The 25,353-nt window shown below is 38.6% G+C and overlaps 1 protein-coding gene across 11 annotated transcripts in view; it reads left to right on the top strand.

Moving 5' to 3' along the window:
* LOC104925370 (neurexin-2-like) overlaps window positions 1-24,971 on the top strand; it is a 151,382-nt gene extending 126,411 nt beyond the window's left edge. For 7 of the 11 annotated variants that reach the window (XM_019253158.2, XM_027273353.1, XM_027273352.1 and 4 more), the window contains 6 exons: window positions 4,275-4,456; window positions 14,156-14,327; window positions 16,345-16,434; window positions 17,721-18,049; window positions 20,180-20,264; window positions 22,484-24,971. In XM_019253158.2, the coding sequence (XP_019108703.2) occupies window positions 4,275-4,456; window positions 14,156-14,327; window positions 16,345-16,434; window positions 17,721-18,049; window positions 20,180-20,264; window positions 22,484-23,286 (1,661 nt within the window). In that variant the 3' untranslated portion in view covers window positions 23,287-24,971. The remainder of the gene's footprint in view (window positions 1-4,274; window positions 4,457-14,155; window positions 14,328-16,344; window positions 16,435-17,720; window positions 18,050-20,179; window positions 20,265-22,483) is intronic. The other 4 variants (XM_019253159.2, XM_019253160.2, XM_019253156.2 and 1 more) reach the window with 2 other exon arrangements.
* The last annotated feature ends 382 nt before the right edge of the window (window positions 24,972-25,353 follow it).

The raw sequence follows: 25,353 nt of genomic DNA, 5'->3' as shown, positions 1-25,353 counted from the left end.
TCCATTGCTTTGTGTTCACGGTGTTACAGCTGATAATAGCTGCTGTGATTCATGATTATTTTTCAGCCTCTTAAAAGTCATGATTTCATGCTAAATGGACTGTAACATCTTTCTCGTCTTCCGACCATCAGGGTTCTTTGACATTACACATCACATTCACCCATTCACATACACTCTTATAGTCTTTGGGAACAATTTGGGGTTCAGTATCTAAAACATGAAGTATAACGCCAAGAAAACCTTTACCCCAGACTAATTCCCAAAGCTGGGTGTAAATCCAGCGATCTTCTGATTTGTGGGTAACGCCCTCTTCGTCCTGAGCCTTAGTCCCCAAGTAATATTATGATTTCTCATACTCACTCACGCCCCACGAATGTTCTAATTCTTTATGAAGGAAGCTGAGATGGAGCGTTTAAACCTTTTCACATCTGAAGTGTGAAGTGTGATGCAAATTATAACAAGTGTCTCGGTGTATTTTGCAAGTCCTATTAACATGTTGCTTCGTCGCTTGCATATTCGGCTGGCTGAGAGCTCAAATGAAAAGGATGGGATGTGTGAGTGGGCAGCGTGCATCTTGGCACAAACAAACAATCCATACTGTTACATTTGTTGATCCATTAAGACACAAATCATGAATCCTTTGTGAGCTTCAATGACACCAATGCAATGCCTGCAAAAAGTGGATTGATCTATGCTATCTCTGTCTGATTCTATTGACCTCCGTCATGTATTAAACCAACAAAAGGTCTTTAATATGCTGCCAATTAAATTTTTACTGTGTAAATGCGATCACATCACCAATATAACATCTATTAATACTATGGTAGGCACCAGGGGTTTTACAATGCCTGTGTACAGTATAATTAATCATCAATGTTCCCAGCTAATAATGATGTGATACACAGCACACACTTTGCAGTTGCAATCTCCAAGGGAGCTTTATTATCCAAGCACAGATGCATTGTACGGCCATGAGAGAAGAACAGAGCGCTCCCATGAGATAGTTGGCAGAGAGATGGGGGAGCTGCTTGGAGCAAGAGCTGTAAGGTTTACAGCAATAATCTTAACAAGACTGATTTACTGTCTGCTTTATTTGATGCGGGTCCATCACAGAGAGAAGAGAAGACACAGGAGGAGAGACAACAGGGTGGCAGAAAGATGTAATGAAATGCTTTAACGTTGTGACGGATTATGCAAGGGTTACTGCTGTCTTTTGACAAAGGCTTCTATGGTTTCCTGCAGGTGCATTAGTATTCCATCATATTACATAATGCACATTACAAGGGTTCATGTTACTCTTTTTACACCCTCTGACATTTTTTCTGCTCATGTTCCCATAGCACGAGACAAAAACACTAGGTTCTCACGTTCATTAGCAGTGTGGAAAACGTTTTCCTCACATTGGAAATCACCAGCAGTGTTATGGGTCATGATTTCACATGATAGATTACGCAAAAGCCACATGTTGTCTGTATCTTAATTTATTATCTGTGTGCAGTGTTTTGAGGGGTTGGAGGAGTAAATTCAGTTAATTCACAGTTTATCCAGCTGTGCATTTACCCCTACACCCCTAATTAAGTGTTCTTGTAAACAGAATTCAGGCCAAATTCCTAGTCGTACTCTTGTTAAGGAAACTCAGATATTCCTGAAAGCTCCTATACACAGACTGAAAACCAAACAAATATGGCTGCCTCCCATTAGCCTGAGGTGCTTTTTCAATTTAATTGATTTAATAGAATTGATGTTCTGTTATGTTGTCAGAGTATGCAGAGTATTTCAAGCTCAGTCAATTTTTTATCTCAGTGACGTGAACACATAAAATGTGTTTTACATTTCACATGTGAGGTTTCTAAAATACATCTGTATTTTTACATGAGTCAGTTTTCCACATTTAAAATTATTTTAATTCACATGCGCTGGTTTGTAAGCTGGTTAGCAATCAAAAAGATCTGTTTTTTGGAATAGTGCAAATCTACAAAGACTCAATTTCAGCCATCCTAAATTGAGTAATAAACGTTCACGCGGTGAGTTCTATAAGCCATTGAAATTTAAAATAAGACCTACAATGAGACTACACAGTTATGTCTGCTTGGTCTCACAAGTATCATGGCCTTTCAACTAACACTACCTGGAAGACAGATTTGTGTTGATTGTTTGTGCTGAATGCTATTTTAGAGTTCCTTACAACATAAATTAATAAACAAAAGAAGTAATATTTGATGCAATACTGATTGGTTAGCATTGATTCGGTTGTGCATGGCTTCATGATGTTGTGTCCAATGTTGTAATACCAGAAGGTTAGATGCAAATAACATTCACTGAAAGGAACAAACCAATTAAACCACTCATCGATACCACTTGATGCAACCGTCACTGGCTCACATTTGACTGCAAACACCAAGCATTAATTAAGATAAACTCAGTAAGTTTATCTCAGTAAGAAATTATTTGGGTCGAAACAAACACAGAAAACCTATCCTTTGATTGAATTCAAAGTAAGAACAAGGTGTTCTGAGTCTTTGGAGTAAGTGTTTTATGTTAAGAAATCAACCAACAGTTACTTTCTATAAGAAAACCTTGTGGTGAGTGCCCATTAAACCAAGCAGGAGGGTACTGAAGTCTTAGGACGTGGTTGAAATTGAGGCTACAATTTTGTCTCAAGTGTTTGTCTATGCTTCACTTAAGAGGTGAAAAATATCAGTTGTAGTTTCAGGTGCTAAATCAAGCCCTGAAAACAAGCATTTGTGGTGTACTCTTAAAGGTAATTGTGGTTTCTGCTACATTCCTACCGTTTTCATCTGAGGACTGCACTTTCTCTCTCTGATTGTCATCAGCACCTGAATCTTAACATTCACCCCCTTTCATTTGATGGAATTTAAATTTGCACGTACAATAGAAAATAGCTCAGTTTCTTTCTGTTTTTACACAAATTAAAGAATTTAGATAATTTTTCTGAGGTGCTTAGGTTAGGAATAAATCATATCATGTCGTGAAGAGGTGTCAACATGGATAGGTATTTCCAGCAGGGCTTGAATATGATGAATTAACACCTACCTGACTCATATCTCATCATGGAAGGCAGGAATCTTGAGTGCAGATGAATAACAGACACTATTGCTTTATTATTAAACAGTCACTTCACATGAATCACTTTTTCATTTTATATGAAAGTGAAAATAGAAAACCCAGTCAGTATATATCAGCAGTTATTAAGGTACAGGGTCAACACCATAGACTGTATAAAACCCACCTTACTGCTAATGGAGGTGGATGGAGCTGATGCAGGCTTATTATTATTATTTTTTATTTTCTATAGATAATTCATTGACTTATGTCTCATGGGGAAAAAAAGTATTTACATACGTAGGCTGGAAATACAACCACACACACACACAAAGTGCTCATAGACATGCAAATGTGGAGAGATGGCGGAGTGAGTGGCAGACATGGGAGAAGTTAGGTTCGGTACCTTACTCAAGAAACCTCGGCAGTGCCCATGAAGTGAACTGGCACCTCTCCAGCCGTTCCAAAGCCAGGTCCCTATGGACTGAGCTGCTGCTGCCGCTGGTTACTGAAACCAGACATCTGTAACAGCACTCACCTGTTAATAAAGGTCCATGCTCTTAATTTTGCATATCTTTAAGCCTTAATATAATTTGAACAGGTGAGTTCTATAAAAATCCATTCTCTAGACACTCTCGTAAAATATAAAGCACATAAAAAAGAGCTTGATGAAAGAAAAAAAACCTTTCTTGATTTTGGAGGTGGAGGACATGTGACTCTTACAGAGGCATACATGATCTGCCCATTGACCTGACATGAAAAGTATTTCTGTGTTTTATCATGTATAATGTGAAAACAAAAATAGAAAACAACACAGATGGAAAGCTGTAGATATGTCCCATCCTGGATTATGTGTTCTCATTGTAACTTCTGTGAAGTCATTGCAGGGCAAAGCTATGCCCTCATTTTTGGATGTCCATACTGTTACTCATCCTCAGAATTTGTACTGATCTGGAATAATAAAGATAAAACATGTGGTTGTGATGAAAGCTTCATCCTACTTAACCTTAACTTAACTTAGCTGTTATGTATAAAATCTATTTTTTCCTCCTTCCTTCCTGGTTTGAACTTCTCTCTGTCTAAAGCTTTGTTCTGAAAGGTGAAAGGTAGTGCAGAGCAGTTGGGTGGAGGAGGTTGGAGGAGGAGGCATGTACTGTTTAGACTACACTTTAATGTCTGACTGCTGTTTCTCTTTCTGTCTATGTTACCAGCTGGGACCACATATATCTTTGGAAAAGGGGGGGCTCTCATCACATTCACTTGGGCCCCCAACGAGCGGCCGAGCACCCGTGCTGACCGGTTAGCCGTGGGCTTCAGCTCTCAGCAGAAGGACGCCATCTTGGTGCGAGTGGAGAGCACCCATGGGCTCGGAGACTATCTTCAGCTGCACATAGTAAGGATGGGGTTTGGGGTCTTTAAGCATCAGTATCAAAAACACTGGAAGATTGGTGAGGTATGACACTACTGTCGTGAAACGTAACATTTGAAGGAGGTTAAAAATACAGTATGTAATTCATGTGATGTAGGGTACTAATAGGAATATTTCTGCACATTCCAAAACTACTTACCAAATTTGGAGATACAGAGACAAAAAAAATGTAACAGAGATTACATAGAGAGATCATTAGATATGTTTTGCTATATATTTTAGTTTTCTATAGATTTATTAACAAGTCAGAAATGACTTGAGAGAAATTATCATTCTCAGCAGGATAAGGCACAATGCTCAGGGTCTGTTGTGCTATTTAATATATTAGTCTGTGAATATACCTAAAGAATTATTTCATGACTTTAAATTAATTCTAAACAAAATCCTTAGATCTCAACAAAACCAAGACAATTTTACATAGGCAGTTAACTGGAACTGGATTTTACGGTGATTATTGACTTTGAAAGTTTGTTTTTAGGATGGTGGAAACAAAGCACAAAAAGAATATTGAATACCAGTCAAAAGTTTGGACACTCACAATTTGAGTACTAATTTTGCGAAGGTCGGCATTTTTCTGCTACAAGTGCCAGACCCCTAACTTTAGGATTATGTCAAAGCCGAGATCAAAGCTTGAGAACTGCTCTGCTGTGAGCCTCACAAACCGACACAAAGGATTCATGTCCTCTTACATCTGAGGAAGAGAACAACTGGCAGATTGATTTTACGACTTCAGAACTGTGGATCTGCTTTATCAAGGAGGGCCAGCTCACGGGTGGATCAGTACCGGCTGCTTGTGACCCGATTTCAAACATAGAAGCTGTAAGTTTTCCCATGTTTTATCTTGTTTTACTGTTTATTTTACAAGTTAGCCTGTTGAACTCGTTCTTAGCATGTTGTGTGGCTAATCTGGATATGCTGGCAATGTTGAACTGAGTAAATGTAATGAATGTAATGTATTGTAATATTGAGGGTCAGTCAGAATCTTTGTGGACATTTAGTCAAATTTGAAGCCAACTCAATAACAACAGTAGTTTGGATGCAGGTAAATACTTTGAGTGAGTTCTACTATAGTTATAGTTACTATAGTAGTTTAACTATGACATTGCTCTATATTTGTCTTACAGCTAACTCTGAACTTGGCCTGTTTTACAGAGTGACATGATGAAGCTCAGGTGTTTCTGGACCCATCAGAGGAGGTCTCAGTCAAGAGACAACCTGAACAGTGGACAGCAGCACCAGGAAAGTCTGGATATCCACAGGAAGACATGTCAGTGAACGGAAAGTTGTAAAAGCAGCTGTATAGCATAAACCATTTACCTCAATGGAAGACATAATATAGACAGTTAACAAGAGAGTTATGGCTTTATTATTATTTCAGTTTCTATGAATGAATATAAATAAAGTGCTTTGTTTATAAGAAGAGCTTGGGTCATTTTTACATTGAGTAGCTTCATGTGCTTCACAGAGTTTAAGCAACAGACACTTCTCAACATCACCTATTAAAGGTTGAATTCTTAACACTTCTCTCATCTGTCACCCTGTTACTGAACCTAGGTTCTACCTTTTAATCAACACCTTCGATGCTACAATTTGGTAAAATTGTCCTGTGAGTCTGTCGCATATGCTACCTGCTACCTTCCAACTTCCAGGCAACCAAGATGCCTTACTGAGTTAACATTAGTGTTTTTGGATCAGATCTTTATCTTACTGGAGGTCAGCCCTGCCCAGCTCTTTCTCTCAGCAGGATTGTAAAGCTAACAGGCCAGTAGTCCCTGTTGTTCATAGGAAGGACCTTAAAACATCCACCATCTCCATTCCTGACAGTCATTTTTTCAAACGCCTTGCCATAACCCCCTCACCAAAAAAAATAAATAAATCCTTCCTTTCTGTCTGACTTTTCTGATTTTCTGACCCGGCTATGTGCCACCTCACCTGCCATTCTCCTTTTGGGAGATTCAGTGTTTCACGATGATGACACTGACTATAAATCTGCCAGAATTCCTGCAAGTGCTACAGTACAATGCTTCAACTTTACACAACATATCAACTTTCCTACCCACAGTCGTGGTCACATTCTGATCTGCTCCACTTTCCTTCCAGTACAATAACTCTCCAACTTCAACATTTCTGACCACTTGGCAATCACTATGGACAATGACACTCCTATCTCCATCCCAAAACATAAATTCAAAATATCATTCATAATCCTCAAATCCATCTCCCCCTCAATGCTTTCAAAATGTCTGCCGCCCCTTCCTTGTGATGTGATAATCCCTCTTCGATCTTGTCAGCTATTATAATGACACACTCTCCTTCTGTCTTGACCAGCTGGCTCCCATCAAAACCCAAACTGTCTCATTCACACATTAAGCTCCCTGGTATCTAAACTCTGTCAATTGAAATTGACTTTAACACTAAATCCCCAAGCGTCTACAGACTACACAAAGATGCTCTCACCACTGTCCGGTCCACCTGTTACTTACATCTCATACACTCAACCCAAAGGCTCAGTTTTCCACAATAAACAACACTGGGCATGAGGCTCCTTCATAATTGATGAGTGCAACTCTTTCATTTTTCAAACTAAAATTGATAACATGTCTACAGCAACCTGACCACCTTCCTTACCCCCTCTACTACCTCACCTGGCCTAAGTTTACGACTCAGCCCCTGTGTCAGTTCTCCACTGTGTCCCCAGTGGAGCTGACAGATTTTATGGCATGGATGAGAAGTTCGCCTTGTCTCCATTCCGTCCCATCTTGTTAAAGACTGTCTCCCAGCTATCTCCTCAATCACCACAGAAATCGTTAACTCCTCCATCCGTTCTGGCTCAGCCAAGAAACCAACTGGCTGCTGTCACCTCCATCCTCAAAAATACTGGACTCAGCCCAGATAAAATGACAAATTTCCAGCCCGTCTCCAATCTTCACTTTCTGTCAAAAATTCTGGAACGTGTTACGGCCTCCTAACTCAAATAACCTGTTTGAGCCATTTTAATCCAGTTTTCGCACAGAAACAGCCCACTGTCCACAACCTCCTTCACTCCTCAGACTCTGGCCACCTTAATATTCTCATCCTCCTGGACCCCACTGCAGCTTTTGACTCTCCACCTGAAACAACCATCACAGGAGAGGAGTCTCAGAAGCCCATTTTTCCACAGGATAATGTTACATTAAAGTCTCTAGCAGAAGCAGTGTTTATGTCTTGACTCAGCAGCAGCGAACCATAAGTAACCACGGCTTCTTGCTCTCTAACTCTCTCCTTTTCTCTTCTTAGTTTCCTCGGTCAACGTCCTCTTTACTCTCTTCTGCTCTCTCATTATGTCCCCAGTAGCTGCTGAGCCGGCTTACATTGCCCGCTTGCCCAGCTTCGATTGTGGCACTACACCAGCTCCTTTCCCCTTCAGCAGTCCCCTGCTCCCAGGCCTGAAAACCTCCCGCTTTCCCAGTGGCCCAAAACGCCTGTGGTACAAACACTAACACATCCCCTGGTGTTCTGAGTTCACAGCCCGTGCAGAACAGTTAACAACCAAAGAATATCAGTGCACGCCACACACAGAAAGAGCTATTTCCATTCCATCTCACAACTATCAGCATTTATGTCAAAAATCATATCAGTCAGGCCCTAATTTCTTTTTTTATTATTATTTTATTTAGGTGGATCTGTAGACATTTGGGATAGTAGAACTCATACAAGCATTTCCAGCAGCAACCATATAAATGGAACATCACACAGTTTTTTGTTTTTTTTCAAAAGAGGAGACTATCACAATGAAGATGCAAACGATCTCCTGTTAGCACGAAATAGCTTGCTGGTAGAGTCCTAATGCTACAATCTTGATTAAATGAAATGAAAAAGAAATGAAGATAGATAAACCCCTTATGGTCTATTTTTAAACTTAAGGTTTAACTTGTGCCATTATTCTAACTTGGCAGAAAAAACATCAAACAGAGTTTGTCACAGCTTGTATGATTCAGTGATTAAAGTTATCTCAGTCCAAATATTGAGATAAAAAGGAGTGAATAAATTATACCCATGAGGAGATAATACAATAAATCACAAGTCAGTAGACTAAGATGTGTTTTCTCAAGATAAACACGTGTGTCTGTTGGTAGAACCAAGTGATACCTTAGCAGCTGCCAGCGACAGTGTCTTTTCTGGGATGAAATCAGCCTGTTTGGTATGTAGCCACAGGACAGATGTGCCGTGATGAAGACCAGAGTTGAGATCTGTCAAATGTCTGTGAGCGATGTCATAATTAAAATCACACTTTTTTTGGGGGATTTTTTTTAATTTATTTTTTTTAATTTAGATAATTTAGGGCCTTTTTTTCAAGTTTTTATTTGATAGAGACAGCTGAAGAGTGACAGGAGTGCAGGGAGAAAGTGATGGGGAATGACACCGGGAAAGAGCCACAGGTCGGATTCAAACCCTGATCATTCACTTTTACAGTCGACTCCAAGGCGAGACTGAGATCTTTAAGAGACCAGTCTCAGGGCCAAGACTGATTTTAAATACCACAACACAGATTTATAGCATCTTCCATTGCAATCCAATAACTAATATTCAGTCCATTGCATTCACTTTTCAAGGCTGGGGTGATATGATTGTTACTGTGGATTTCAAAAGTGTAAATCTAAGATAGTAAAATAATGTAGACACTAATAACTCCAAAAATCTTTTTAAAACTGAAAGTTGGAATGTACATGACTGTAATATTTAACCAGAAATGTTTGAATTTCTGCTTGACTGCCATACTTAGAAAATTCCTGGACATGTTTGGTATAAAAATCCTCCCTGGGATGTTTTTCAAACTGTCTTATTTAAGTTGTATATCCAGTCTTAAAAGTGTGACTGACTCTGCCAGACTTGGACTGTTGCTCGTACATACACAGAGTAGAACACACAATGCCTGCGTGGAAAGCCCGCCGAAAAGTGTTTTTCTTTTCACCACCTGCCAAGTCCTGCATCCTGACAGACTGCTTACTTTGACACCTTATTACTGCTCAGCAGAGGGAGATAAAAAGAGTTTAGAGGGTGTCGAGGTAGTCATTTTTGATTTCTCTAAACAGGTTTTTTAATAACACATCCTTTTTTGTAGAGACACGTCTATTTATATATTCATTAACTCCACATTTTATTTCGTTAAACATGTCCGTATGCTTTCTCTGTTTGCCCATTGAAACAGAGGAAGACTGAAAACTAGGTGAAGACAGAGAGAAACTGGTCAAAATAACACTTGCCACATGGGAGAGTTGAAAATAGGAAAGAAAACAAGTGATATATGAGTCTTTTTAGTGCTACAGGGATTTGGGGGTTTTCAGGTGAGGTGCCTTAGAACCGAATTCACTTCTTAAAATCTTCCTCAGATATCAAGCTTTCTATGCAGTACAACTCTATTCAAGTCATGCAATGAAAAGGTCAGAATGTGAAATGTGAATGTGAAATGAATGTGAAAGTCAGAATAAATGTGCGCCGGTATGAACAGAGCACTTTCATGGTGATTGACAGACGGGACCATTACTTAACTTAACATTAGATTAGATTTTGATTCACTGGCAATTGTTTTTTTTACAGCTGTAAGAGTGTCAGTGATTAAAATGCTTCATCATTAATAATAATAATAATAATAATAATAATAATGATAATAATAATACATTTTATTTAAAAACACTTTTCAAGGTACTCAAAGACCCTTTAGATACCTTAATAAAAACATCAAATCATCAAAACAATATGAGATAGTACAATAAAAACACAATGGACTGAGCTAAACATTAAAATAAAATTTAAAAAGGTTTAAAAAGTGTTTTTGTCACAACACAAGACACAACAAAATAAACTTGACTTACTTGCACAGAAGCATACACAAGCTTCAAAGACAGTTTCCCGAAACCATAACCGTATTCACCAGAGAGTACATTAAAGCAGCTCCTGCTACTTCCAGGGGGTCGTGGTTTTAATGAGTGATTAAAAGATAAATTAAAAATAGATTCATTTAACAAAATCATGACAAGAAGAAAAAATGTTAAAGAGGCAAGGAGCTTCAGACTGCAGGACAACATGTGATAAAATTACAGTATACAGCATGCTGCTTGGTCCACCCAAACCTTTTATACATTTTTTTTAATGCATTTTGATATGGAAGTGCATCAATCAAGCAATGGCTTCATCATTATGTTCCCAAAATTACTTTCTGAACAGGAAAAAATATTCTTCCTCTTTCTATGTAGGAGTGGAGACGCTTCACACAAAACTTGTGAATGTGCATATTTTAAGACGGTACTTTGATTGACAGAGCTTAACCTGACTTCTTTCTGTGCTTCTTCGTTTCAGTTTTATAAGTTCAATACAAATCTTTGTTGAGTTTCCTACAGCTCAAAGAAAATGTGTAGTAATAACTAGATTTTTTTTTTTTCAAATTGAACTAATTTTATAGAAAATACGTGCCTTTGATTATTTGGGAAACGTGCAGCAGTTCAAAGGAAGTAGAAAACAAGTCGTGTGGAGCAGTTTTGAAGTTCTGTCAATATTTATAACGATCTGTCATCTTCATCCAGCAATCTCATTTGAAAAGAAAAAGAATTGATTTAAAATGTGGTTGTTTTTATTTCCCAGGTTTCTTTTATGTCCGCCAAATCCATCTATCAATTTGCTGAGTGTGGTGAAGAATCATTTTATCATTCCCTGTGGGAAATAGAAAAGAGAAGCTCTCTCAATTCCTAACACTGTGGATGCAAACGCACACCTGCCTCTGAAGAGAGGATGCCTTGCATCCAAAACAGAGAAAGACAGCTGGCTGGTAACAAACTGAGACAGACAGATGTGCTTGTCTTCTTGCATCATGATCTGTCCTCTGTGCTATGTTTAAAACTGTGCGTGACAGTGGTCATCTTATCAAAGATCAATCCTCATAATAATGTATCTTCAGTGGTGTAGTGGAGCCTGGAGGATATTAGGTATGCCCTTCATTTATGCCCCAAGGAGCCTGTCCAACAAATGATAAACACCCTGTGTTATAAATAGTGACATGTAAGGCTACGCTTGCATACTAAGCTCACCCAAAAATGAGGCAGTAGTATTTGCACATTGTCATTGTGCACATCGTCACAAGAGTTTCAGATTTTACACTAAATAGTGACCCACATTTCCTTATAATCATCAGTCTTTTTCCTCTACTTTGAATTAGAAGAAGCTTCAGCTGAGATCCCTCACTGAAAGCTCCAGTGGAAACAGGAAATGCCTTCTCCATCAGAGCTGATGTCAAAACAACCAGGCGTGAGGCTGCGTGGCTTTTCATAAAGATATGCCTGACTAGTTCTATACCAAAAAACAAGAGCATTACTTGCAAAAAAAAGGAAATAAAAGGGAAGTGGAAAGGCCAAGCTTTTGTTTACTAAACCGGGGGTGCAGGGTGTTGCTTTGCCAGTTGTCAAAAGGTGCTTTGGGGCTGTTTTGTAATTGTACGTGAAGAGTGAGTTAGCAAAAATAGAAGCAAATCTTTTGTTGAAGCCATACAACGCTCCCAGCAGACCGTTCCAACCAGGGCGAAGTTAATTGATATCCAGAGGACAACAACATCCTGAGGCCATACTACCCTGTAGTTGTCTAATGAGTACTCATCGGTTTGTTTCTTGGGAACAGTGAATCTGCATTTACAGAATATAAGTAAACAAGATATATTTCTTTCAGATAGTACACATATAAAAAGTTGATGATTTGGTTTGTATGATTAAAAGTAAATGTATCATAAATGTAACGTAGTTGCTGATTCCGATTTACCTACAGTAACACTAACCTTAATTGTCTCACACTGTAAATAATGAGGATTTTACAGTAAAAGACTGTAAAACATGCATATATATATAATTAATATTCTATAAATATATAATTTATATTGTTGTATATATGTTTTATTTTTTACAATTATATTTTAAAATCTTTATTTATGTGTCATTTTAAAGGAATTTATACAGAATAAAGTATTTTATATTAGAGACTGTTAATTGTACAGTAATACACTGCAATATGTCAGAGCAAAACCTTTATTTATACAGCATTCATAGGGTATTTTCATGTCAATTATAAGGCCAAACAGTGTTTCTTTTGATGAAAAATAAATGGAATAATATGGCAACCTTAAACATGAAATCAACAGTACTAATATCCTTTTACTGTAATATTAGAGAAAGTTGTACCGTATTTATTCAATTCTGGCATCCACAGCTGCCAGTTTATTATTGGAAAACTAAAGAAGTGTGATGTCATGAATGTCATGAATGTGCTTCATCTTTTTTCTGACTTCAATTCGATTATCCAGCTGTAGTTCATGTGTCAGCGTCACCTCTTCCTGGGTTCACGACAACTTTCAAGTGATTATAGACGTCAAAGAGCTAACAGCGGCTCTGTTAGGAGTTTGAGCTCCGTTGTAGGAAATAAGTTGATTTTTGACTTCTCAAGCGTAAAATTATATTATAAATGGGAGGTTCAATGTCTATGAGAACATTTAACACTTCTATACTTAACATCAACTCTGTCAGCATGCAATTCAAAAGGTTTCTAGAAGGATTTTACATATGATTAGGGGGGAGAGTGCACAGCTCTGAGACAGGTTTTACATTACACAATAGCACCACCATCAAGGCAAGAAAAGAAGTATTTCTGATCTTTGAGTCAGTGTTGAAATTATGAGAGGGAACATGATTCATAATTCCATAATTACATGGAACATGCCAAGCAATAAGCTGTGGAAGTCACTTCTGACGGTATGGAAACCAAACAATGAAGGACCAGCAGTCTGCAGCATTTAATTTTAAATAAATGGTTGAAGGTGTGATTTAGTGCAGCCAGCTGCTGGAGGTTTGAATAAAAACCTGCAGAGTCTTAGGAGAGAAATGTAATGGGCAAATCTGCAGCCTGAAAGTCTCTTATTATTAATATTATGGAATGGTCGTGAGCTTTCACCTGTGCACCACATGTACATGTGAGACATACTATACAACAGGCACTCGTTGCACGATCACTTGGCTGTCTGTGAAAGAGGGCAGTTGACCTTCGCTGCTAACCTTCAGGCAGATAAGATATGTACTGTTTCTCCCACATTGTTTGTTTTTTGCATTTTCATCATATCTGCAATAGGATTGTAGAAAGTCAGCAGAATATAAATTCACTCTCTCTCAGCATCACTTATAACCACATTAGCACTTTGACCTTGTGCTGCGTTATAAAAGCACTGAATGTACAAATGCCAGACATGCAGAGAGAGACCACACACAGTTTGTTCCCAATGTTTCTGATTAGTGCCACCCAAAGGCTGGCTTGTGAAGCAGATTTGATCTTTGAGTAAGGTTGGCAGGAGCAGGCAGAGGCTGACAGGGAGAGAAGTTTGTCAAGCAAAAGAGAAGCAGCAGGATTCTGTCAAGCGTGATCGACATCAAGTAACCTGAGCTGGCTGCTGCCGAGGGAGAATGGCACTGAAAGAACTAAACATACTGTCCATGACACAAAAGATGTCCTTTCACTGCTTCAACAAGGTCTCTGTCTCGACAGATGAGAAGTAGACAGAAACGCTGTAGTTTGCATGTTTGGAATGAATACGATAGGAAATATGTAAAATGTACATCTTTGGCAATTGTGTAATTAGTATTTGTTCTTTACCTGCAGGATCAAGGGAAAATTGGTGTTATCTTCAATGTAGGGACAGATGACATCACCATCGATGAGCCTGCTGTCATAGTAAACGACGGCAAGTACCATGTTGTGCGCTTCACACGCAGCGGTGGCAATGCCACTCTCCAGGTGGACAACCATCCAGTCATTGAGCGTTATCCACCAGGTAAGACTGCTGGGAAAAACTGTGTGGTTATATAATATGTATTGATAGATGGCACGGAGCACCTGGATCAGCGAGAAATGATTGCATGTCTGCATATCAAACATAAATCTTTGAATGCCTCCAGTTGGAAAATGTACTGTTTGCAAAAAAAAAAGAAAAAGCTATCTATTCATTTGCCACACGCGTACAACAGGACATGCCATATTGGCTAAATATACTGATCTAAAATTGATACATTTGACTTTTCAGCAGCCTCTTTTACAGGCAAGAAAAAGATGTTAGTTTACAGCAAATAAAAATGTATATTAAGGATATGTATATGTGTGACAGATGTTTACATACTAAATAAACCTAATTTATCTATTAATCATTGATCTACCATCTGGTCTAAAGAGATGATGTTGACTAACCAGGGTGAATATGTTGATTTTAATTCAGCTGATACATTCTTGTTGGCATTAACAGTTTTTGGTCTGTGGAAAGGTGCGATGACAAAAACTGATTAATGGATTTAAATTAATTCATACTGGGCTCAGCTCTATAATAACCATGCCATACATGTGTTTCACATTTCAGTTCTACAGTCTGTTTGGTGTCCCGATAACTGCCAGATGCTGTCACATAAAATACAGTGCATAATCACATACATACACTGTACATAAATTATTCTGCCTGGGGATAAAAGTTGGTGTATAATTTAGGTATCACCATGCAATAGCTAAAATTATCCATTCCATAAGTGGAAATTATATTAACAGATTTAAATGTGGCTTATAGCATTTGTAAAATTCAAATGCGTTAATAGCTTTGCATAATAAATGTGGACTAGATATGCAAAGACAAATAAACAAAACAAAGAATCTACAAATACACAACAAAAAGATCCCATTCCTGCCGAAAGACAGATTTGCACCTTGCGGATTGGTTTAAAGCTCTTACGCAGGAAAAATCTTACAGTAAAAAACATCCTGTCACACACTGTCATGTACTGTCCCTCCCTTTTCATGTTGTGCTGTAATCCTAATCCTTTTAATCCATTCATTACCATCTCATGTCCAACAACACTGTTGACTTTTGTTTATTTCTTTCTATTCATCTCCATCCATCGATTTACATTTTTATCATAGCATGTGGGTTCGACATGTATTCAGATAACGTTTTCTTAATAAACTCTACATGGAACATTTATAAACAATGCCAACAAGAATGGAGAAGTTGTAACATCAGGATAGTGTACTGTAGAAACCGTGTGGCTGATGATTGATAGAAACTCAAGCGACTGATTGAAAAGTATTTCTAACACTAGCATAGACTGGACTCTCCTATTGTCCAGCTCATACTGTTGAAGTTTGTATCATACAGTAGATTTCTTGTTTGATGAATTAGTCTTTTGTGTTTGCATGTGTTAAATAGAGAGCTGAAGTCCTGCCCCACTTGAGAGCAGCCTCAAAAAATAAGTAGAGCTTTGTCCACCGGTACAGTCTAAATGTTTTTTTCAGCTCCTAAGAACACATTGTATATCATGCAATGTTTGTTTAAAAAGCACTTTGTGGAAGAGAAGTGGGGCGAGACATCGGCCCTCTGTAACTGATGACTGACAAATTTAGCTGTTTAACAGAATGTGTATCACTAATTGTCTTTGTTGAAGTGTCTGATTTTTGAATGCTGTTTTATGTTTACCTGAATTAACCTCTTTTTTTTTTATACAGTACAAAAATATTTTACATTTTACTGTCATTGCTATTTACTTAAGATAATGCTTTTCTTAAAAATAGCTAAATAACACTAACTAGTGTAGCACATTATAAATAGCCTAAACATTACTCTAACTAGTATTAACACTGTTACTCATAATAACTAGATAACACTAAGTAAATCACAAGTTTCTTTTAACTCACAGCTGGGTTAAAACTGATAACTTGTTAAACCTGTTAGCCGTTATAACTCTGTTTCTAACCATGTGATCTTTCAGCTTGCAGACTTTAACCTTTAATCTGTCTCTCCAAATTCTTTGAAGGACACTATGATAATGAACGACTGGCTATTGCTAGACAAAGAATCCCATACAGACTTGGTCGGGTAGTTGACGAGTGGCTACTCGATAAAGGTAAAAATTAATTGATTAATTAATTAATCTTTGAAATAACTACTAAATAACCTTTGCCCATGAGAGGTGCAGTGCCAGAAGACAAGAGTGACAAGGATTGAGTTACCCGCCATTTTAATTGGAACTTGCATTGGCTATGAATTTTGATGCCCTCAGTATAACTTCAAGTGGAATTCAAAGTGTCAAAGCAAAAGGGTAAAGCATACTTGCCATTTATTCTTTGTCATCCTTACACCTTGTGGAAAAGCTGCACCTTTAACAAAGATTTTAAAACAATTAACTAAAAACACATAACCCTTGTCTAACCCTTTAACTGTGTCTAACTGTGTGTAATTATTCTACATAAAATCATTTAAATGCTGTGAAACATATCCATTAACACCAGTGAAACTAACACATGACCTCGTTCCTCCTAAACTGAACGTTTCCAAATATAACTCCTGGATGTAATCACACTAAATGAACTTCTTTTCCCTCCTTGTTCCCTGTAACCTTGTGTTGCTTCACCTTGTACTACAACACCCAAGCCTGAAGTTTTGTGGGGTTTTTTTGCTGCGACAAAATAGCCCTGACAGGCTGTTAAAGGAAATCACTGTTTGCAGCCATTAACTTTGCTAATAAGTATTCTCTTGAGAGACCCATTACTGCAGTCCTCCTCTGATGTAACACTGCTTATCAGTGAAGCTGCTGACAGTGGTGCTGTTAGATATCATTGCCCCTTTCAGGAGGTGAAACAATTGGACGAGGGGGAACCCAGAGCAGAGCATGTTTCAATGGCCTAATGGCTGATGTAGTCAGTGGATGGAGGGATGTCATTTAGTGTTCTACAGTCTGTAGTATATTAAGACATTTTAATTATTCACCCGTCTTTGTAAAAGAAGAAGCCACAAGATGTGCATCGTTGTACCATCTGTTCTGGAGTAAAGAAATAAATAAATATCTTTTTCCCTGCAGACAGATTCATAACTCAGTGCTAATTAAAAATGACTATCTCTGTCCAATCAAAACACTTAAATAGGCAATTAAATTTAGACCTTAAGCCTCATCTGGTGGTTGTAACCTGCATGTGTCATGTCTAAATTATAAACCTGCTGCTAACTAACCTACCCCTTTTAAAGTTCAAATCTAAAATCCAGTTTTAAATAAACTATTACTGTTCACTAAAACCCACCTGGTTCAAATGATGTTCCTGTGCAAGCTCCCCCATATGACTTCTCTACGTCTGCTCCACTGTTCTCTCCCTTTTTCTGTTTCTTTTCTTTCTCTATGTCTCTGTCTGACTTCAGGGAGACAGTTGACCATCTTTAACAGCCAGGCAGCCATTAAAATTGGTGGCCATGACAAGGGTCGGCCCTTCCAGGGTCAGATTTCAGGGCTGTACTACAATGGTCTCCAGGTGCTCAAACTGGCAGCAGAAAATGACCCCAGTATACAGGTGGAGGGGAACCTGCGTCTGGTTGGGGACTCGCTCTCCGTGTTGACAACTGACACTACCTCCGCCACCCCGCTGGCAGTGTCCGATATGTCCACCACAATCATGGAAACCACGACGACTATGGCTACCACCACCACCCGCAGGCAGCGATCACCCAGCTTAAGGGAGAGCATCTCAAAGGTCAGAGAGAGTATGAAGGAATATTTGAAGAGAGCTAGATGCTAATTGGATGTTAATTGGTTTAAGGGTTAGATGAGTCACCACTTTTCCAGGAGCTAAAAATGATGGGATGGTTGGGGCTATCAAGTGATTAAAAAAAATTATCTAATTAATTACATGCTTAATTCAGCTAAATGAATGATGTATATCAGTATTTGTTTTGTGAAAGATTTAAAGATCTCAAAAAAGTTAATTTGGTAGGTAGACTCAGTCCCATCTGGACACCCTGTTTGAGTTTGGCTTGATGAGACCACTTGCTCACGGTAGCATCAGGGACTGTGCAGGTCTGACCTCCAACCTCGCTGCTCAGTGGTTTGCATTGTGGTGATATTTCAAGCTTGAAGTAGTTCAACAAAAAATCCTGATTGCAGAAATTGCTGCTCCAAACACTGTTGTTATCTGTCTCCATCATGCTTACAACAAAACAAAATTAAACAAAATTATGATTAACATGAAACTAATGACGAATGATATGTCTGTATATGCTAAAATACTGTAAACAGAACTATGGGACAAACCAAAGAAAAAAAAAAGTTCAAAGTTTTATTGTATCTTGTATTTGCCCAGTGAAAATTAACACACCTTTATCTTCCTCCTTTTTTTATTCTATTGCAGTTTTACTTTTTGCATTGTGCTTGTAGTTGAAGATTTTCCATTCATGCTGTGTTAATATGCATGTTGTATTACTAGATACTTCAGTGTCACCCAGTACGAATCAAAAAACACAATCGCATAACCAAGGACAATCAGATAATACACTTAATTCCTCGTTTTCTCTCCCCACTCACAATGACCATGGTGCTTAACTTTGGGAAAAGAAGGCCTTCATTTCACTGAAAATGAAAACTCTTTATTAAAAGTAAAGTAAGAAGAAAACTGCCTTCTGGTTCTTCAGATTTGAAGAGCTGAGTTTCAGAGGAAGGTGATCTCTGGAGGGTCAATATGAACTCTCTAAGGAAGGAATTTTTATTTATTTTTTTGATTGGTACTCAAGATGTTGCAGTGGAAAATTGAAATAAAAACATGCACTCAAAAAAATATTTTAGGCACTTTTGCATTTCAGTTACTTAGAAAATTTCCATCCATTTAAATTACAAAGTTTTAATATAAATTCACTAACAAACTTAAGGTAAAGCAAGTAATACGATTTATGTAATAGTACTAGTAAACTCAAAATGACTGCATTCATTAAGTTTATTAGTACTATTACAAAAATCTTATTACTTGATTCACATTAAGTTTATTAGTTCATTTATATTGAACCTATGTTATTTCAATGGATGGAAATGTTCTATGTAATTGAAATGCATAAGTCCTGCATTTTGGCCCAATTTGTTTTTTGAGTGTGTGGTGTGTGTTAGGAGGAGTCACAGTAACAGTATTGTATATGTAGTATGCGTAGTCTTCACCTATCCAAAAACCAAAAGACTCGAACACAATGAAATCAAATCAAACTTCCCTTATTGTTGTAAGCAATATGCATGTATAAAATGTCTTATGTAATAATTATTAGAATAAAATTCAACATAAATCTATTAAATAAATGTGCTAAACAGCTTTGGTCCTATGTATCTGAAGATAATAATGACATTAATGCTTCAGTATATTTCTGATCAGCTATGCAAAAATACATTTTGATCTGAAGAACAGATTTTCGCACATTAAGCCGTCAAAATACTGAATCCAGACTGGTGAACATAGCCACCATTTCAAGTGAGTTTATTTTAATCTGAAACTGCCAAATTGGAAGGATGCACCTGTCCTGAGGTTTTAAAGAAAAGAAAAATTATGTAAAATTAACTAAATTACTCAATTACTGAAAATGTATCCATGAATTTACTCTCCATTAGTAGTGCATTTACTTTGCTTGCAGTCAGCCACAGGGGTGAAGAATAAAAGGTAGCTGCATATGAGCATATTTTACACTTGTAGTGTTGCTCCAAGTAAGTGGTACACTGCTGCATACTGCAATTTTTTCCTCTCAAATTCGAGATTCAGCCAGCATAAGCAATCATAAAAAAAGCAAGCACAAATCTAGTTGATGGGACTGTGTTTGATAAAAACAACAAATTTGAACTATTTTTCTTTCAGCCGCAGAACTCTGATGATATTTTAGTGGCTTCAGCTGAGTGTCCAAGTGATGATGAGGACCTGGAAGAGTGTGAGCCAGGAACAGGTGGGTCAGCCATGGTAAACAATAAAGGAATGCAGCTTTTATCCAACTGTAATGTTACTTTTAACCAAGATTGTGGATAAAACACTGACTTTGACTTTAGACAGCCACCATTAGATTTCACATTTTCAAGTTTCCTGTTCCAGTTTCATGTTTCTGCAGCTATCACACACTCTTATTCAGGGTCTCTGCCCTCATTTGGGTAGTTGTTGCACATTCTGCATGTTAGCTTTTAAGTCATGTCTGTAACTCACTAAATTGGATGGAGGAAAACAGCAGTGCAGTCACTTAGAGCAGCTGACAGTAGATGGTAGATCTGGAATTTAAGGAGTTTGCCCTTATTATGGGAGCCTCAATTATTAATATGACCTTATCAGAATTGTTTGTTGCTGACTGGCCCTGCAAAGTGTGATTCAAATAATGATGAAACAGAACCGAGCGGCCATAAATAACCGATGTTCCTCCACAAGTAGAAAAAGGAAATGCATGGCTTTATAGCTCTTATGTGCAGTCACCAAACAGCTATCAGAATTCCTCTCACAGAACAACTTTCTTGATCCAAATCAATCTGGTTTCAAGAGTGGCCACTCAACTGAAACAGTTCTGTTGTCATAAAAGAAGCCAGAGCAGCAGCAAGGTCCTTATTCTGCTTGATTTATCAGCTGATTTTGACACAGTTAACCACTGCATCTTTCTCTCTATGCTCTCAAACATGGGCATCTCTGGCTCGTCTTTTTCCTGGTTTGAATGCAACTTCACAGGGCACTCGTTCAATGTACCCTGGCTTGGACAGTTGTCCGCATCTCACCACCTCACCACAGGGGTGCCCCAGGGCTCAGTGCTGGGGCCCCTTCTCTACGCTATTTACACCACCTCTTTGGGTCCGACTATTTGCTTGCATGGCTTATCATATCACTGCTACACAGATGACACGCAGCTCTATCTGTCATTTCCACCCGACGACCACTCAGCCCCTGCACTGATTTCTGAATGCCTCTCAGATATATCCACATGGATGAAGGCATACAACCTCCAGCTGAACCTCTTAAAAACTGAACTGCTGGTCCTCCAAGTCAAACCTACTGTACACCATGACATCAACACCCAAATTGACTTCTTTGCTCTCACCCCTACCAGGGAAGCGAGAAGCTTAGGAGTCAAGATCAATGACCAACTAACCTTCTCTGATCACATTGCCTTGGTTGCCGGGTCATTGGCTTCGCACTTCTCAGCATAAGAAAAATCACCTTCAAACCTGAGCAAACCTTTCCTAATTCAACATGCTACCACTCTCCTACTTATATGCCCTTATTCAGCCATATGTTACCTCCCAACTATTTTGCTTCACCAATGAACAATGCCTGTGGCTCTGCCACCCCTATGCTCAGGACAATCCAAACTCTTCTTGTCTGTTGCTCACCGTTGGTGGAACGCACTACCAGTTCCTACCAGGTCAATGGCATCCTTCTCTACCTTAAAACAACTCCTGAAGACCCAGCTTTTCAGAGAGTACCTCCTTTCTTAACACTATCAACAACTGAACATGCTAAATCTATCCACCTCTAGAAGTGTTATTGCTGCATTAACAAGTCTATATTTTATATACAGCTAAATATATTGGGGAATCTATTGTAAATCAAAATAATGATTGAATGAATATATTCAGGACACATTGTTTGCATTCAACAGGCCACAATATTCTACGTGTGATTCCTACATACAATAACCTGTTTGTCATTTCTCTTGTTACCTATTGAGCCTGCCCACAGAGAAGCAGTTGTTATGTGCTCTATGTGTTATATGCTCTTCATTCAGCTGCTGCCTTTCATGGGTCATCTTCTCTGTTTGTGTCTGCATGTGAGCTCGTTTACATTCTTGCTGTATTGTATATATGTTGTATATATGATATTATTTAGATTCTTAATATGCACATCCCCACATTGGCTCCATGCAGGAGTGAAGAATTGCATACATCGTTCAAGAACAACATCATGGTGTTTATTTTCATCAGGTTTATTTTCATCATCTCATGTGTGGTAGTTTTAAATTATATATCTGTTAAGCTGTTATGTTTAAATTAGCATAATTCCTCAGTAATAGTTGACACAATGAGCAGATTGTGCCTGTGTTTTAATGAGTCTAACTTTTCAGCCACTTCCAGGCATTTCTATTTTAATGTTCTTCTAATTTAGGATCCCTTACCTTTTCTGTTTCCTTTCTAGGAGGTGAATTAGTGTTGCCTATTATAACAGTGGATTCCCTTGAGTCCCCATCCATCGCCACCCGTTACCCCGTCATACCTCCTCCCCCCACCCTCCTATCCCCACTTGAAACCACCAAGGAGTCCCTGATACTCCCTCCTCACCCTTCCTGCCCCCCAGACCAGGAGGACTGTGGTGACCCTGTGGAGGTCTCGGCCTTCGGCTCTGGGGAGATGACGGAATCAGATGACGAAGACTTTTTCAATAATAACTCCCCCATGGTCACTGACAGGACAGTCCTTCCTCCACCTCCCACCACTGGTGAGGGTGGAGTCAAGAAACCCCGACCCTTACCTCCTTATGTTCCCACCACCAACCCTGACAAGCTCCACATCCCCGCTGGCAAAATGAACACCCGCGACCAGGTGCTTTTGCCCCCTGCTCCTCCATCTTCCCGAAACACACCAGGACTAACTTACCCCCCCAATTTTCCCCATGTGCCCACAGCCAACCCCACAGCCTCTGATGAAAAGAGCCAACCCGGGGCCGTGGAGGTGATCAGGGAGTCCAGTAGCACCACAGGGATGGTGGTTGGTATTGTGGCTGCTGCTGCTCTCTGCATTCTTATCCTCCTCTATGCCATGTACAAGTACCGCAACCGGGACGAGGGCTCCTACCAGACAGACCAGAGTCACAATTTTGCCAACAATTCCACAGTGGAGGGAAACGGAGCAGTGGTCAAAGACAAAAGCACAGCAACGGCCTCTGTGGCCAAGGCAATCACAAAGGGCAAAAAGAACAAAGACAAAGAATATTACGTCTGAGAACGGAGAAGGCAAGTGTGGACTGAGACAATAGGATCAGAGAGGATTCTTTCATTTTGCTCCCCTGTTTTTGTCAGGTCGACCATCAGAGAAATTTCACAGGCCACAAAAAACAACTGCATAAAGCACTTGTTTCTTGGTTTAACAGTTACATTTCTCTCAAAAGTCAAGGGTGCCCAGCTTGTATTAGTGATAAAATCCTCATCTACGGCACAAGAAAGATCTAACTCATCCTCTGTGTCATAATGTGCACTCTGCATACACCAATTCTTTGTTCCTTTTTTAAGTGTTTTTAATATGCTGGGAAGAGGCATATCCACTTCGGCTTTGTATATAGCATGGTACAGTGAAGAAAGTGCTGAAAACATCCGGACCGATTTGCCTAAATGTTTTCTTTGTAATTCTTTGTAATGCTCTATCTCAAGTCTCAATGTCCCCATTATGATATATGAGGCAGAACCAGGCAAGTTATTGAATTTTTATGGTAGATGAGCAGAGAGCACCCCAGTAATTCTGACTGCGCTCAATAGGAAAGTCTTTCAGATGAGACCTCATCTCTGCAGCCTCCATGTTATGTTACGTGGTTTTACTCACTCTGCCTCTGTCCACAACAGATGGTATTATGTTGCTGGTGCAGTATCATAAATGAAGCATGATATTTAGCAGAAATACAGCATTTAAAGGCAATTAAATCACTCAGCATACTCTGGCCAGTGAGCCTTATAGTATGATGGATCAGAAATATTATTTATGTGAGATGTCACAGTCAATTTGCCATGCCATTCCAAGTAGGGATAATTGTGAACAAGTCAGTCTACACCAGTGAAGGTATTTCTCTGTAAACATTGCTTGTATGTACATATAGAGATTAGCAGATTGAGAAAGCATTGAGTAAGCAGGGGAATAGATATGAAGAAGAATAAGCGTCATGAGAACCGCCGAATCCCGAACTTCACAGGATATTTGGGGAACACAGAATCACATGAAGTTTGTCTTTATGGAAATGGAGAACCAACCTGCCTCAGCAGAGGCTGGCTCTCTCTTGAACTTTTCCTTTCTCAAAACATGGGACACACAGACACGCACACACACAAAAATGTAAACATATCTTTGAGACATATATATTCCTTGTAAAGCAGCCAAACATATTGTTTTTTTTCTATCAGTTACTAAAAGACTATTCTATGAGATGATTAACTGAAGGTGTGTGAATTGTATTGATATTTCTCTGATATTTCGATGTATCTTGTTACCACTCCTCTTAACACGTTGCATTTTAGATTGCCTTTTACTTAAATCCAGACAAAGAGCACACTTTCCTCTGATAGCTGAAAATATGTTTTTGCATTATTTACAGTCCAGATTATGCAGAGAAAACACAAAGATGGAACAAACAAATGTTTTGTTTTGTTGCATTGTGCATTTTATATGTGCTGAATCTGTTACTCAATGGATCTGATAATATAAAGCCATTTTCTGTGTTGAGTTATGTCTACATTTACTTATTCATGCTCTGTGATTTCTTGTTCTTTTTTATGAAAGTGCCATTCGACATGAGCTGCTCAGCACTCAGAAAATATTTCATTCCTCACTCATTGCTATTGTATAGTGTTCATGTGAAATGGATCTTAATATGTGTACAGAACGTGGATAAAGATGAAAATACACTTGATTATATACTTTGTACACACGTGTTGTGTGTTGATTCTTGTAGATTTACAAAGAAAATGCGCTTTATCTGGCTTTTCTAATTTAATGCACATTATTCACTTTAAGTAATAATGTTTCCAGGTCATGGGAATTCAGAGTGAACGGATACGAATTAAGATTTTAGGTAACATTATGATATAAATCACGGTACATTATGTGAGACACAAATTTTCAGTTCTTGATGTGATGTACTGATTGCGTCAATCTATCAAAGGGTGATCATGCCGTGGTACTTAATAATCTTTTGGGATTAAAGAGACAATAAATTCACAGTGATGTAACTGTACAAAGGTCACACTTTGCTAACAAGATAAGTTAACATGTTTAACATGAAGATACAGCGTTTCACACAAATTG

This window comes from Larimichthys crocea, chromosome XXII, assembly GCF_000972845.2.
Source record: "Larimichthys crocea isolate SSNF chromosome XXII, L_crocea_2.0, whole genome shotgun sequence".
Taxonomy (NCBI): domain Eukaryota; kingdom Metazoa; phylum Chordata; class Actinopteri; family Sciaenidae; genus Larimichthys; species Larimichthys crocea.
The sequence above is the reverse complement of the archived record's forward strand: the minus strand, read 5'-3'. Positions and strand labels throughout refer to the sequence as shown.